This window comes from Paramormyrops kingsleyae, chromosome 8, assembly GCF_048594095.1.
Source record: "Paramormyrops kingsleyae isolate MSU_618 chromosome 8, PKINGS_0.4, whole genome shotgun sequence".
NCBI classification, from domain to species: domain Eukaryota; kingdom Metazoa; phylum Chordata; class Actinopteri; order Osteoglossiformes; family Mormyridae; genus Paramormyrops; species Paramormyrops kingsleyae.
The window spans coordinates 2,035,963-2,048,472 of NC_132804.1; the positions used below are offsets into that span (position 1 = coordinate 2,035,963).

A 12,510-nucleotide genomic window follows, 5' to 3' on the forward strand; every position below is an offset into this window, starting at 1 on the left:
GAAGCAGTCGTCAGTCCCCTCTAAAAGGTAGCAGGGTACTCTCAGTGCCACCGAAGCAGTCGTCAGTCCCCTCTAAAAGGTAGCAGTGTACTCTCAGTGCCACCGAAGCAGTCGTCAGTCCCCTCTAAAAGGTAGCAGTGTACTCTCAGTGCCACCGAAGCAGTCGTCAGTCCCCTCTAAAAGGTAGCAGTGTACTCTCAGTGCCACCGAAGCAGTCGTCAGTCCCCTCTAAAAGGTAGCAGTGTACTCTCAGTGCCACCGAAGCAGTCGTCAGTCCCCTCTAAAAGGTAGCAGTGTACTCTCAGTGCCACCGAAGCAGTCGTCAGTCCCCTCTAAAAGGTAGCAGTGTACTCTCAGTGCCGTCGAAGCAGTCGTCAGTCCCCTCTAAAAGGTAGCAGTGTACTCTCAGTGCCGCCGAAGCAGTCGTCAGTCCCCTCTAAAAGGTAGCAGGGTACTCTCAGTGCCACCGAAGCAGTCGTCAGTCCCCTCTAAAAGGTAGCAGTGTACTCTCAGTGCCGCCGAAGCAGTCGTCAGTCCCCTCTAAAAGGTAGCAGGGTACTCTCAGTGCCACCGAAGCAGTCGTCAGTCCCCTCTAAAAGGTAGCAGGGTACTCTCAGTGCCACCGAAGCAGTCGTCAGTCCCCTCTAAAAGGTAGCAGGGTACTCTCAGTGCCACCGAAGCAGTCGTCAGTCCCCTCTAAAAGGTAGCAGGGTACTCTCAGTGCCACCGAAGCAGTCCTCAGTCCCCTCTAAAAGGTAGCAGTGTACTCTCAGTGCCACCGAAGCAGTCCTCAGTCCCCTCTAAAAGGTAGCAGGGTACTCTCAGTGCCACCGAAGCAGTCGTCAGTCCCCTCTAAAAGGTAGCAGTGTACTCTCAGTGCCGCCGAAGCAGTCGTCAGTCCCCTCTAAAAGGTAGCAGTGTACTCTCAGTGCCGCCGAAGCAGTCGTCAGTCCCCTCTAAAAGGTAGCAGTGTACTCTCAGTGCCACCGAAGCAGTCGTCAGTCCCCTCTAAAAGGTAGCAGTGTACTCTCAGTGCCACCGAAGCAGTCGTCAGTCCCCTCTAAAAGGTAGCAGGGTACTCTCAGTGCCACCGAAGCAGTCGTCAGTCCCCTCTAAAAGGTAGCAGGGTACTCTCAGTGCCACCGAAGCAGTCGTCAGTCCCCTCTAAAAGGTAGCAGGGTACTCTCAGTGCCACCGAAGCAGTCGTCAGTCCCCTCTAAAAGGTAGCAGTGTACTCTCAGTGCCGCCGAAGCAGTCGTCAGTCCCCTCTAAAAGGTAGCAGTGTACTCTCAGTGCCGCCGAAGCAGTCGTCAGTCCCCTCTAAAAGGTAGCAGTGTACTCTCAGTGCCACCGAAGCAGTCGTCAGTCCCCTCTAAAAGGTAGCAGGGTACTCTCAGTGCCACCGAAGCAGTCGTCAGTCCCCTCTAAAAGGTAGCAGTGTACTCTCAGTGCCGCCGAAGCAGTCGTCAGTCCCCTCTAAAAGGTAGCAGTGTACTCTCAGTGCCACCGAAGCAGTCGTCAGTCCCCTCTAAAAGGTAGCAGGGTACTCTCAGTGCCACCGAAGCAGTCGTCAGTCCCCTCTAAAAGGTAGCAGTGTACTCTCAGTGCCACCGAAGCAGTCGTCAGTCCCCTCTAAAAGGTAGCAGGGTACTCTCAGTGCCACCGAAGCAGTCGTCAGTCCCCTCTAAAAGGTAGCAGTGTACTCTCAGTGCCACCGAAGCAGTCGTCAGTCCCCTCTAAAAGGTAGCAGGGTACTCTCAGTGCCACCGAAGCAGTCGTCAGTCCCCTCTAAAAGGTAGCAGTGTACTCTCAGTGCCACCGAAGCAGTCGTCAGTCCCCTCTAAAAGGTAGCAGTGTACTCTCAGTGCCACCGAAGCAGTCGTCAGTCCCCTCTAAAAGGTAGCAGTGTACTCTCAGTGCCGCCGAAGCAGTCGTCAGTCCCCTCTAAAAGGTAGCAGTGTACTCTCAGTGCCGCCGAAGCAGTCGTCAGTCCCCTCTAAAAGGTAGCAGGGTACTCTCAGTGCCACCGAAGCAGTCGTCAGTCCCCTCTAAAAGGTAGCAGTGTACTCTCAGTGCCGCCGAAGCAGTCGTCAGTCCCCTCTAAAAGGTAGCAGTGTACTCTCAGTGCCACCGAAGCAGTCCTCAGTCCCCTCTAAAAGGTAGCAGTGTACTCTCAGTGCCACCGAAGCAGTCGTCAGTCCCCTCTAAAAGGTAGCAGTGTACTCTCAGTGCCGCCGAAGCAGTCGTCAGTCCCCTCTAAAAGGTAGCAGGGTACTCTCAGTGCCACCGAAGCAGTCGTCAGTCCCCTCTAAAAGGTAGCAGTGTACTCTCAGTGCCACCGAAGCAGTCGTCAGTCCCCTCTAAAAGGTAGCAGTGTACTCTCAGTGCCACCGAAGCAGTCGTCAGTCCCCTCTAAAAGGTAGCAGTGTACTCTCAGTGCCACCGAAGCAGTCGTCAGTCCCCTCTAAAAGGTAGCAGTGTACTCTCAGTGCCACCGAAGCAGTCCTCAGTCCCCTCTAAAAGGTAGCAGTGTACTCTCAGTGCCACCGAAGCAGTCGTCAGTCCCCTCTAAAAGGTAGCAGTGTACTCTCAGTGCCACCGAAGCAGTCCTCAGTCCCCTCTAAAAGGTAGCAGTGTACTCTCAGTGCCACCGAAGCAGTCGTCAGTCCCCTCTAAAAGGTAGCAGTGTACTCTCAGTGCCACCGAAGCAGTCCTCAGTCCCCTCTAAAAGGTAGCAGTGTACTCTCAGTGCCACCGAAGCAGTCGTCAGTCCCCTCTAAAAGGTAGCAGTGTACTCTCAGTGCCACCGAAGCAGTCGTCAGTCCCCTCTAAAAGGTAGCAGGGTACTCTCAGTGCCGCCGAAGCAGTCGTCAGTCCCCTCTAAAAGGTAGCAGGGTACTCTCAGTGCCACCGAAGCAGTCGTCAGTCCCCTCTAAAAGGTAGCAGGGTACTCTCAGTGCCGCCGAAGCAGTCGTCAGTCCCCTCTAAAAGGTAGCAGTGTACTCTCAGTGCCACCGAAGCAGTCGTCAGTCCCCTCTAAAAGGTAGCAGTGTACTCTCAGTGCCACCGAAGCAGTCGTCAGTCCCCTCTAAAAGGTAGCAGGGTACTCTCAGTGCCACCGAAGCAGTCGTCAGTCCCCTCTAAAAGGTAGCAGTGTACTCTCAGTGCCACCGAAGCAGTCGTCAGTCCCCTCTAAAAGGTAGCAGTGTACTCTCAGTGCCACCGAAGCAGTCGTCAGTCCCCTCTAAAAGGTAGCAGGGTACTCTCAGTGCCTCCGAAGCAGTCGTCAGTCCCCTCTAAAAGGTAGCAGTGTACTCTCAGTGCCACCGAAGCAGTCGTCAGTCCCCTCTAAAAGGTAGCAGTGTACTCTCAGTGCCGCCGAAGCAGTCGTCAGTCCCCTCTAAAAGGTAGCAGGGTACTCTCAGTGCCGTCGAAGCAGTCGTCAGTCCCCTCTAAAAGGTAGCAGGGTACTCTCAGTGCCGCCGAAGCAGTCGTCAGTCCCCTCTAAAAGGTAGCAGTGTACTCTCAGTGCCGCCGAAGCAGTCGTCAGTCCCCTCTAAAAGGTAGCAGGGTACTCTCAGTGCCGCCGAAGCAGTCGTCAGTCCCCTCTAAAAGGTAGCAGTGTACTCTCAGTGCCGCCGAAGCAGTCGTCAGTCCCCTCTAAAAGGTAGCAGTGTACTCTCAGTGCCGCCGAAGCAGTCGTCAGTCCCCTCTAAAAGGTAGCAGTGTACTCTCAGTGCCGCCGAAGCAGTCGTCAGTCCCCTCTAAAAGGTAGCAGTGTACTCTCAGTGCCGCCGAAGCAGTCGTCAGTCCCCTCTAAAAGGTAGCAGGGTACTCTCAGTGCCGCCGAAGCAGTCGTCAGTCCCCTCTAAAAGGTAGCAGTGTACTCTCAGTGCCACCGAAGCAGTCGTCAGTCCCCTCTAAAAGGTAGCAGTGTACTCTCAGTGCCACCGAAGCAGTCGTCAGTCCCCTCTAAAAGGTAGCAGTGTACTCTCAGTGCCTCCGAAGCAGTCGTCAGTCCCCTCTAAAAGGTAGCAGGGTACTCTCAGTGCCACCGAAGCAGTCGTCAGTCCCCTCTAAAAGGTAGCAGTGTACTCTCAGTGCCACCGAAGCAGTCGTCAGTCCCCTCTAAAAGGTAGCAGTGTACTCTCAGTGCCTCCGAAGCAGTCGTCAGTCCCCTCTAAAAGGTAGCAGGGTACTCTCAGTGCCACCGAAGCAGTCGTCAGTCCCCTCTAAAAGGTAGCAGTGTACTCTCAGTGCCACCGAAGCAGTCGTCAGTCCCCTCTAAAAGGTAGCAGTGTACTCTCAGTGCCGCCGAAGCAGTCCTCAGTCCCCTCTAAAAGGTAGCAGTGTACTCTCAGTGCCACCGAAGCAGTCGTCAGTCCCCTCTAAAAGGTAGCAGGGTACTCTCAGTGCCACCGAAGCAGTCGTCAGTCCCCTCTAAAAGGTAGCAGGGTACTCTCAGTGCCTCCGAAGCAGTCGTCAGTCCCCTCTAAAAGGTAGCAGTGTACTCTCAGTGCCACCGAAGCAGTCGTCAGTCCCCTCTAAAAGGTAGCAGTGTACTCTCAGTGCCACCGAAGCAGTCGTCAGTCCCCTCTAAAAGGTAGCAGTGTACTCTCAGTGCCACCGAAGCAGTCGTCAGTCCCCTCTAAAAGGTAGCAGGGTACTCTCAGTGCCGCCGAAGCAGTCGTCAGTCCCCTCTAAAAGGTAGCAGTGTACTCTCAGTGCCGCCGAAGCAGTCCTCAGTCCCCTCTAAAAGGTAGCAGTGTACTCTCAGTGCCACCGAAGCAGTCGTCAGTCCCCTCTAAAAGGTAGCAGTGTACTCTCAGTGCCGCCGAAGCAGTCGTCAGTCCCCTCTAAAAGGTAGCAGTGTACTCTCAGTGCCACCGAAGCAGTCGTCAGTCCCCTCTAAAAGGTAGCAGGGTACTCTCAGTGCCACCGAAGCAGTCGTCAGTCCCCTCTAAAAGGTAGCAGTGTACTCTCAGTGCCGCCGAAGCAGTCGTCAGTCCCCTCTAAAAGGTAGCAGTGTACTCTCAGTGCCGCCGAAGCAGTCGTCAGTCCCCTCTAAAAGGTAGCAGTGTACTCTCAGTGCCACCGAAGCAGTCGTCAGTCCCCTCTAAAAGGTAGCAGGGTACTCTCAGTGCCTCCGAAGCAGTCGTCAGTCCCCTCTAAAAGGTAGCAGTGTACTCTCAGTGCCTCCGAAGCAGTCGTCAGTCCCCTCTAAAAGGTAGCAGTGTACTCTCAGTGCCACCGAAGCAGTCGTCAGTCCCCTCTAAAAGGTAGCAGGGTACTCTCAGTGCCGCCGAAGCAGTCGTCAGTCCCCTCTAAAAGGTAGCAGGGTACTCTCAGTGCCATCGCGTAATGGCACGCATGAACTGCCCCTTCACAGTCAAAATAAGTTTTTCGGTGACAAAAACAAACCTGTTAACAGCAAGAAAAAGAGACTGCAGATTTTATTCCAGATTATGTTTATCTGCTTACCTGGCATTTACAATCAGTCAATTACAATTTTAATTTAACTTCAGGAAATGTAAAGAACATCCATGTCTTGAACTAACAACCATCAGGTCACTAAAAGCACCTCTTCTACCACTATGGTATCCAGTGAACTGTAGCTAATCTCCTTCATGGTTTCTTTTTCCTTCTGGAGGTGAGGGTACCCCACTTTTTCATCCGCAGCCTGCACCGATAAACACACAAGCCTCCCCCATGCTTTTTGGGATTTTAGCGCTGGAAAAATGTACCTAATTGGGGTAAAAAATTCTGGAACTCCTTCAAGGGCCAGGAGTTTCCTGTTCATCACCGGTCTGCTGCACAAATTCACTCTAATGTGATTATGTAGCTAATTTCCTGAGTTACTTTCCTTGCCATTTCACACGTCACAGAAGGACAGCTTAACCCCCCCACCCCCACACCTGCCACCCCAAGGCCGATGTATGCCTCCCTCCCACAATCTTGTTGCACTGGGATACCTGCTTTGTCATGGCTCCCCCCGCTGGCTCTGCCAGGAAACTCTCGTTCCAGTTAGCATCGGAAGTTGGGGGGGTGGTACAAATGTATACAGGCTGTAAATCAGTTCCCTGGTTCATTTCTGTTGAAATAATTCACATTCCTACCCCCCACCTTTCCACAGGCACCCTTGCTGCTATCAAAAGGTACAGAGTGATCGAGCTGAGGGCAAAGCCCTCGCAGGGGCTTGATTAAAACTCCCAAATACCTACTGCCACCCCCATACCATGGGAAATAAAAAGGAAAAATGCTCATTTTATTCCCTATGAAAACATTTGGCTTTTGGCACAGGTCCCTTACACATTAAATGTAACAAGCACCATATGGTCAAATCTTAGTGAAGCCGTCATAACCAGCATATAGGCCTTGACTGGGCTCTCTGAGGAGCCAAACCGCACCAAAACCAGCCAAAAAAATCAAGGTTTCCCCATTTTTCCCTTTTATCTCACTCAATAACCACCCTCCACCATTCACACCTGTCAAAAAAATCACTGAATATTCAAAGAGCCTGAATCCCTGCAGCTTCTCCTCTCATTTTCCCTGCTGCCTGAGCGGCTGGAGGCCCTGCTCATCTGACCTGGGGCTGCTGACCGCACACGGAGAGATCTCTGGGTCACCATCGAGTCTCGCTTCCGTACCAAGGTAGTTATCGTCCTCCGGCCGCTCGAAGTAGCTGTGCTGCCATATGTCGATGTTTGTAGCACCACTGGGAATATGAACGACGACGTTATACCCTGTAAAAAAACAAGTAAAACAGTGTTAAGAAAAAAAAGAACAACAATGATGTCAGATCCACTGGAGGACATTTTTATATTATACTTATCAATGAAATATTCAGGTCAAGGGTCAAAAAAGATCAGCTTTAAGGTTGAGTTTTCTTAGGGTGACAATAAGACGGCCGGTTTTGTGGAGCCCTCACCGTATTGGATGGTGTTGAACGTCCCGGTCACTGCCTTACACGAGGAATTGTCCCCCCCACAAACGCCACACATATCCTCTCTGGCCTTGGAGTTCAGAATGTGGTCACATCCTGCTTGCTGCGGCAAGGAAACATCAAAATGTACTGCGGCCGAGAATGAAAATGGCGAGCGCCATGAAGACCCTCAGAATCAATCAGCACCTTTAAACTCAAATGAAGGTAAAATGCACCCAAGCCTAATGTGATCCTTAAAATCTACTTAGGAAGTTAAAATGAGCAAATGATAAGCAATATTCTCAATACAGCTTATGGAAGACCATGGGGTGGTTCTGGTCACTCAAAGATAAACACAGCCATTAAGAACATAGTTCTGTGTGATTTATTCTCTGTTTGAATCTCTGATCTGTTCATTGAAAAAAGTCTCAATAGCCAGTAATAATTCTTCATACAAAAGGTTAAGGTTTCTTAACAGTGCATGGGCTCCACAGGCAGCTCAGTCAGCTATTCGCTGCTCTTTTTTGTTTGTTTGGGGTCTGGTGGGAGCTGGGAGGGAGCAAAAATGCAGACCGGTTGGGGGGGCCCGCGGTCTGGCCTGGGGGGCCCTGTGAACTGGCCTGGGGTGCCCTGTGGTCTGGCCTGGGGGGCTCCGCGGTCTGGCCTGGGGGGCCCTGTGAACTGGCCTGGGGGGCCCCGTGGACTGGCTGGGAGGCCCCGTGGACTGGCTGGGAGGCCCTGTGGACCGGCCTGGGGGGCCCCCGTGAACTGGCCTGGGGGGCCCCGTGAACTGGCCTGGGGGCCCCGCGGACTGGCTGGGAGGCCCCGTGGACCGGCCTGGGGGGCCCCACGGTCTGGCCTGGGGGGCCCCGCGGTCTGGCCTGGGGGGCCCCACGGACCGTGTTGAGAAACACTGAGTGCGACATGTGGTGCCGGTGCCCCCTGCTCACCCTGCAAAGTCCCTGAACGCAAATGTCATTGGTGTCCGGACTGCATGGGGTCCCATCGATGACCCTGTCCCTGAGTTGGTAGTACGCAGTGCTCCCAGCCACCCTGCAGAAGAGCTTGCAGCGGTCCTTCATGACGACTGGGGGAGGGAGAGAGGAAGAGAGGGAGAGAAGGAGAGGGAAGGAGAGGGAAGGAGAGAGGGATAAAGCTGATGGCACATGGACCCCACGGCTCATGGGGGTGTGAGATGGTGCCTTACTTCCTTTGTATTTGGGGACCCAGCGCACGTTTGTAGGCAGACCGTTGATGTTGAAGTGCCTGCCATCGAAAGCGCTACATTGCTCTTCCCTGAAGTCCTTCCTCTGCTTGAAGCATGGCTCAGAGTTACAGGAGCGGAACTTCATACGCCGCCCTACACAGTAGTCCCCGCCATTCCTGGGGCTGCAGGGACAGACAGCAGGCCTGCTTGAGGCTCCACACAGTAGTTTCTGCCATCCTGGGGCCCACAGAGACAGACAGCAGGCCTGCTTGAGGCTCCACACAGTAGTTTCTGCCATCCTGGGGCCCACAGAGACAGACAGCAGGCCTGCATGAGGCTCTACACAGTAGTTTCTGCCATCCTGGGGCCCACAGAGACAGACAGCAGGCCTGCTTGAGGCTCCACACAGTAGTTTCTGCCATCCTGGGGCCCACAGAGACAGACAGCAGGCCTGCTTGAGGCTCTACACAGTAGTTTCTGCCATCCTGGGGCCCACAGAGACAGACAGCAGGCCTGCTTGAGGCTCTACACAGTAGTTTCTGCCATCCTGGGGCCCACAGAGACAGACAGCAGGCCTGCTTGAGGCTCTACACAGTAGTTTATGCCATCCTGGGGCCCACAGAGACAGACAGCAGGCCTGCATGAGGCTCTACACAGTAGTTTCTGCCATCCTGGGGCCCACAGAGACAGACAGCAGGCCTGCATGAGGTTCTACACAGTAGTTTCTGCCATCCTGGGGCCCACAGAGACAGATAGCAGGCCTGCATGAGGCCCCACATAGTAGCTCCCACTGTCCCAGGGCCCACGGGGACAGACAGCAGGCCTGCATGAGGCCTCACACAGTAGCTCCCGCCATCCTGGGGCCCATGGGGACAGACAGGAAGCCTGCATGAGGCCTGCCAGATGATTTGCTCTGGAGCCGCGTTATTCTGCTTCTTTCTGGGCAGCCTAAGCAATGCCGGAGCGAATAATCATGAGAGTTGGGAGAATTCCTGCTGGATTGCCTCGGATAATGGTTGGGAAATTATGTTACAGGGCAGAGAGAAATACAATTTTATTTGGACCGCCAAATCATTTCCCCCCATTCCACAAATTTTCCTCTGGAAACTAAATTGCCCACTCAATCCCTGATCTTAAGGCTCCTTCTGTGTCCAGATCCCAGCCCTGACAGTGGATTGGCGTCTTCGCCTCGAACCCGTGACTTCGGTGTCTAAAAACACCAGCCTGTTACAAGCCTCTTGCCCGAAAGCAGCTGTGAGACGCAGACGTGTGACTGTGACGTGACTGTAGGAGCCTTCTTACATGGGCCGGTTACACTCGCGCACGCCGATCTTGATGCCCCCCCCACACGTGCGCGAGCAGGTCCCGAAGGGGCTCCAGACACCCCAGGCGCCGTCTACAGGGGGGGTCTCCTGCTCCCTGGGGACGCATGCGCCATGTCTGCAGTGCTGGGGGGCATAAAGAGACACAGATAAGAAGCAGAGAATAAGCCCTGCAGAGCAGCGGCATGAAACGCGACTCTGTGAACACTTCAAAAAGTAATAAAAAAGCAGCAAAAATTTAAAAAGAAAAAATAGGCTTGGAATCTCCAAAAATTCCAGGCTGTAAAGTTAAAGAGGGATATCGGCACTTTATGACTGACATCAGATTTAACTGCATTCAAAATTGCACGCATGGGTTTGGTTCAAATGCCCGACGTGCAAACAAGTCTCTGATGCCCCAAAGCCTTTCAAGCAGGAGAGCGAGCAGGAAGCATTTGTTTGTACACTGCTAATTAAAAGCCAGTGTAGTGCAGTGACGGATAGGGAAACCTCCATTGACCTCCGGTCACAGTTACCATAAGCCATAACAAGACAGACTACGGTGAGAACAAAGTCTGAAAACCGTTTCAGCAAGCGATCCGATTAGAATCACATGCACTGCTCTCTTACAGCTACTAATGTGTGGGCCAATGAAAATTAAGTACAGTTTTGGTCAGCTTTTATTTTCTATCCCACTTATCCTAGTTATTTAGCTTTACAACAAGAATGCTTTAAGCGCTGCCAGATTCGGGGAAACGTAACGATATAAAAATAGCACTGTGCAGAGATGTGATTGCAGCCGGCCCAGGTGGCACTGCACGGCTGGCTCAGGTGGCACTGCACAGCCAGCACTGCGCAGCCGGCTAAGCAGCATAGCGCAGCCAGACCAGGCTGCACTGTGCAGCCGGCCCGGTGGCACAGCGGAGCCACTCCCGCGCACTCGCCTTGCCCGATGCGCACTCGGTCCCATCTGCCCACGGCATGTGCTGGGTCCGGCAGCCGCGCTGAGCTTCTTCTGGCCTGGTGCACCACAGCCTCCGACACTGCATCTGGACAGCATCAACACGCCGTTATCTTCACAGGGAGGACGTGGCGGGGGCCACAGCAGTAAATATCACCATAGCACACATTTATCTGTATATCAGAGTGTAGACTTGGAACAAACAGTTTCCACACAGAAAAATACTTGTGTGTGTATATATGCTGACTCATGTGAATTTCTGACCTAATATTTTTGCAGCTATATGCTATAAACAATGTAAAGCTCGAGGCATTAAATTATCTAGGGTTTTCCTTCCTCTAGCTGGTCACATTGGAGATTACGAATGCACGGGGAATTTTACCGTATATCTTACCATATATGGGCACACCTGCATTCCGGGCCCAAATATCAATTCACATTGTTTATTAACACTGTATGTCTGTCCGGCAAGCTGCTGAGGCAGAACGTATGGTCTAGATATCGGCTCATCAAGCAAGCATTCGCCATAGCCTGTGCTATTAAGAAATAATAAAAAAGAAGACTTAAAGAAAAAACAAAAGAACAAAGACAAACAGACAAAAAACACCTTCAGTACAGTGAGAGTGGCTCATCTGTTGAGACAGTCTGCATGCCAGTCATCTACAGAGAGCTTGGTGCTTATGATGCATGAACCCGGCCTGCTACATACTCAAGGAAGTCAGTGATGTATTTCCTGCTACATTTGGACCAAGTCCAGTGGTTGGTGTCATAGTTCAACATGGGGGCCATCACATGCTGCTGGCTCTTCACATGTTCCTCTTTGCATTTGTTACTGTCATCGTGAGGCATGTTGAACCTAAGGGGCAAAACAACACCCAAATATCACCCCAGCCCACAAAACAACACCCAAATATCACCCCAGCCCACAAAACAATACCCAAATATAATCCCAGCCTACAACACCCAAATATCATCCCAACCTAAAACACCCAAATATCACCCCAGCCCACAAAACAACACCCAAATATCACCCCAGCCCACAAAACAACACCCAAATATCACCCCAGCCTACAATACCCAAATATCATCCCAGCCCACAAAACAACACCCAAATATCACGTCAGCCTACAAAATAACACCCAAATATCATCGCAGCCTACAAAACAACACCCAAATATCACCCCAGCCTACAAAACAACACCCAAATATCATCCCAACCTAAAACACCCAAATATCACCCCAGCCCACAAAACAACACCCAAATATCACCCCAGCCCACAAAACAACACCCAAATATCACCCCAGCCTACAATACCCAAATATCATCCCAGCCCACAAAACAACACCCAAATATCACGTCAGCCTACAAAATAACACCCAAATATCATCGCAGCCTACAAAACAACACCCAAATATCACCCTAGCCCACAAAACAACACCCAAATATCACCCTAGCCCACAAAACAACACCCAAATATCACTCCAGCCTACACCCTTGGTGCATTGAGCCCCACTGTCTCTCATAACTGCAAAAGCCTCCAGATGGTGTTAGAGGACATTTAATGGTTGCTGTTACAGGCCATAATACACACACCTTCAAACAAAAGAGACAATAAATAATAAAGATGTTGAACTGAACAAGGACAGATACTGAGTGGTTAATATAGGAGCAATACTCTTGTATCACATGGTTATAAGCCAATGGGAAGTGTGCAGACAATGCCCATCTACTGCCTATTTGATGCAGAGCAAGGTCACTAATCCGAAGGATCGAAGGATCACTGATCCGGCACAGAACAGCGTGTGGAGAGGCGCACTGCCCACTGCCCACTGCGCACTGCATCAGCAGGGAGACTCACACGTGTCCCAGCTCGTGGGCGATGGTGAAAGCTGTGCTGAGTCCATTATCTTCACTGAGACTGCAGCTCCGGTACGGATCACACACTGTGCCGAGCTCTGCCAGGCCTGCAGGTCCAGCGTCCAGCGTCATCCAGCGTCATCCACCACGCCATCACCGCCACCAGCATCATCGGTCAGAAACCACTTATCATTAATAATCATTTCCTGACTGCTTCTTTATGTTGGCAAGACTTGGCATGAGAACTGTTACAGAAGTCCA

At 52.3% G+C, this 12,510-nt stretch overlaps 1 protein-coding gene across 5 annotated transcripts in view; it reads right to left on the reverse strand.

Annotated features, from left to right (window-relative positions):
• Positions 1 to 12,510, reverse strand: part of adamts9 (ADAM metallopeptidase with thrombospondin type 1 motif, 9) — a 55,770-nt gene that overhangs the window by 36,039 nt on the left and 7,221 nt on the right. For all 5 annotated transcript variants that reach the window (XM_072714969.1, XM_072714968.1, XM_072714967.1 and 2 more), the window contains 9 exons: positions 12,251 to 12,356; positions 11,101 to 11,247; positions 10,786 to 10,927; positions 10,375 to 10,479; positions 9,432 to 9,577; positions 8,130 to 8,311; positions 7,873 to 8,009; positions 6,929 to 7,046; positions 6,648 to 6,743 (listed from right to left, as the gene is read on the reverse strand). In XM_072714969.1, coding sequence (XP_072571070.1) covers positions 6,648 to 6,743; positions 6,929 to 7,046; positions 7,873 to 8,009; positions 8,130 to 8,311; positions 9,432 to 9,577; positions 10,375 to 10,479; positions 10,786 to 10,927; positions 11,101 to 11,247; positions 12,251 to 12,356 — 1,179 coding nt within the window. The remainder of the gene's footprint in view (positions 1 to 6,647; positions 6,744 to 6,928; positions 7,047 to 7,872; positions 8,010 to 8,129; positions 8,312 to 9,431; positions 9,578 to 10,374; positions 10,480 to 10,785; positions 10,928 to 11,100; positions 11,248 to 12,250; positions 12,357 to 12,510) is intronic.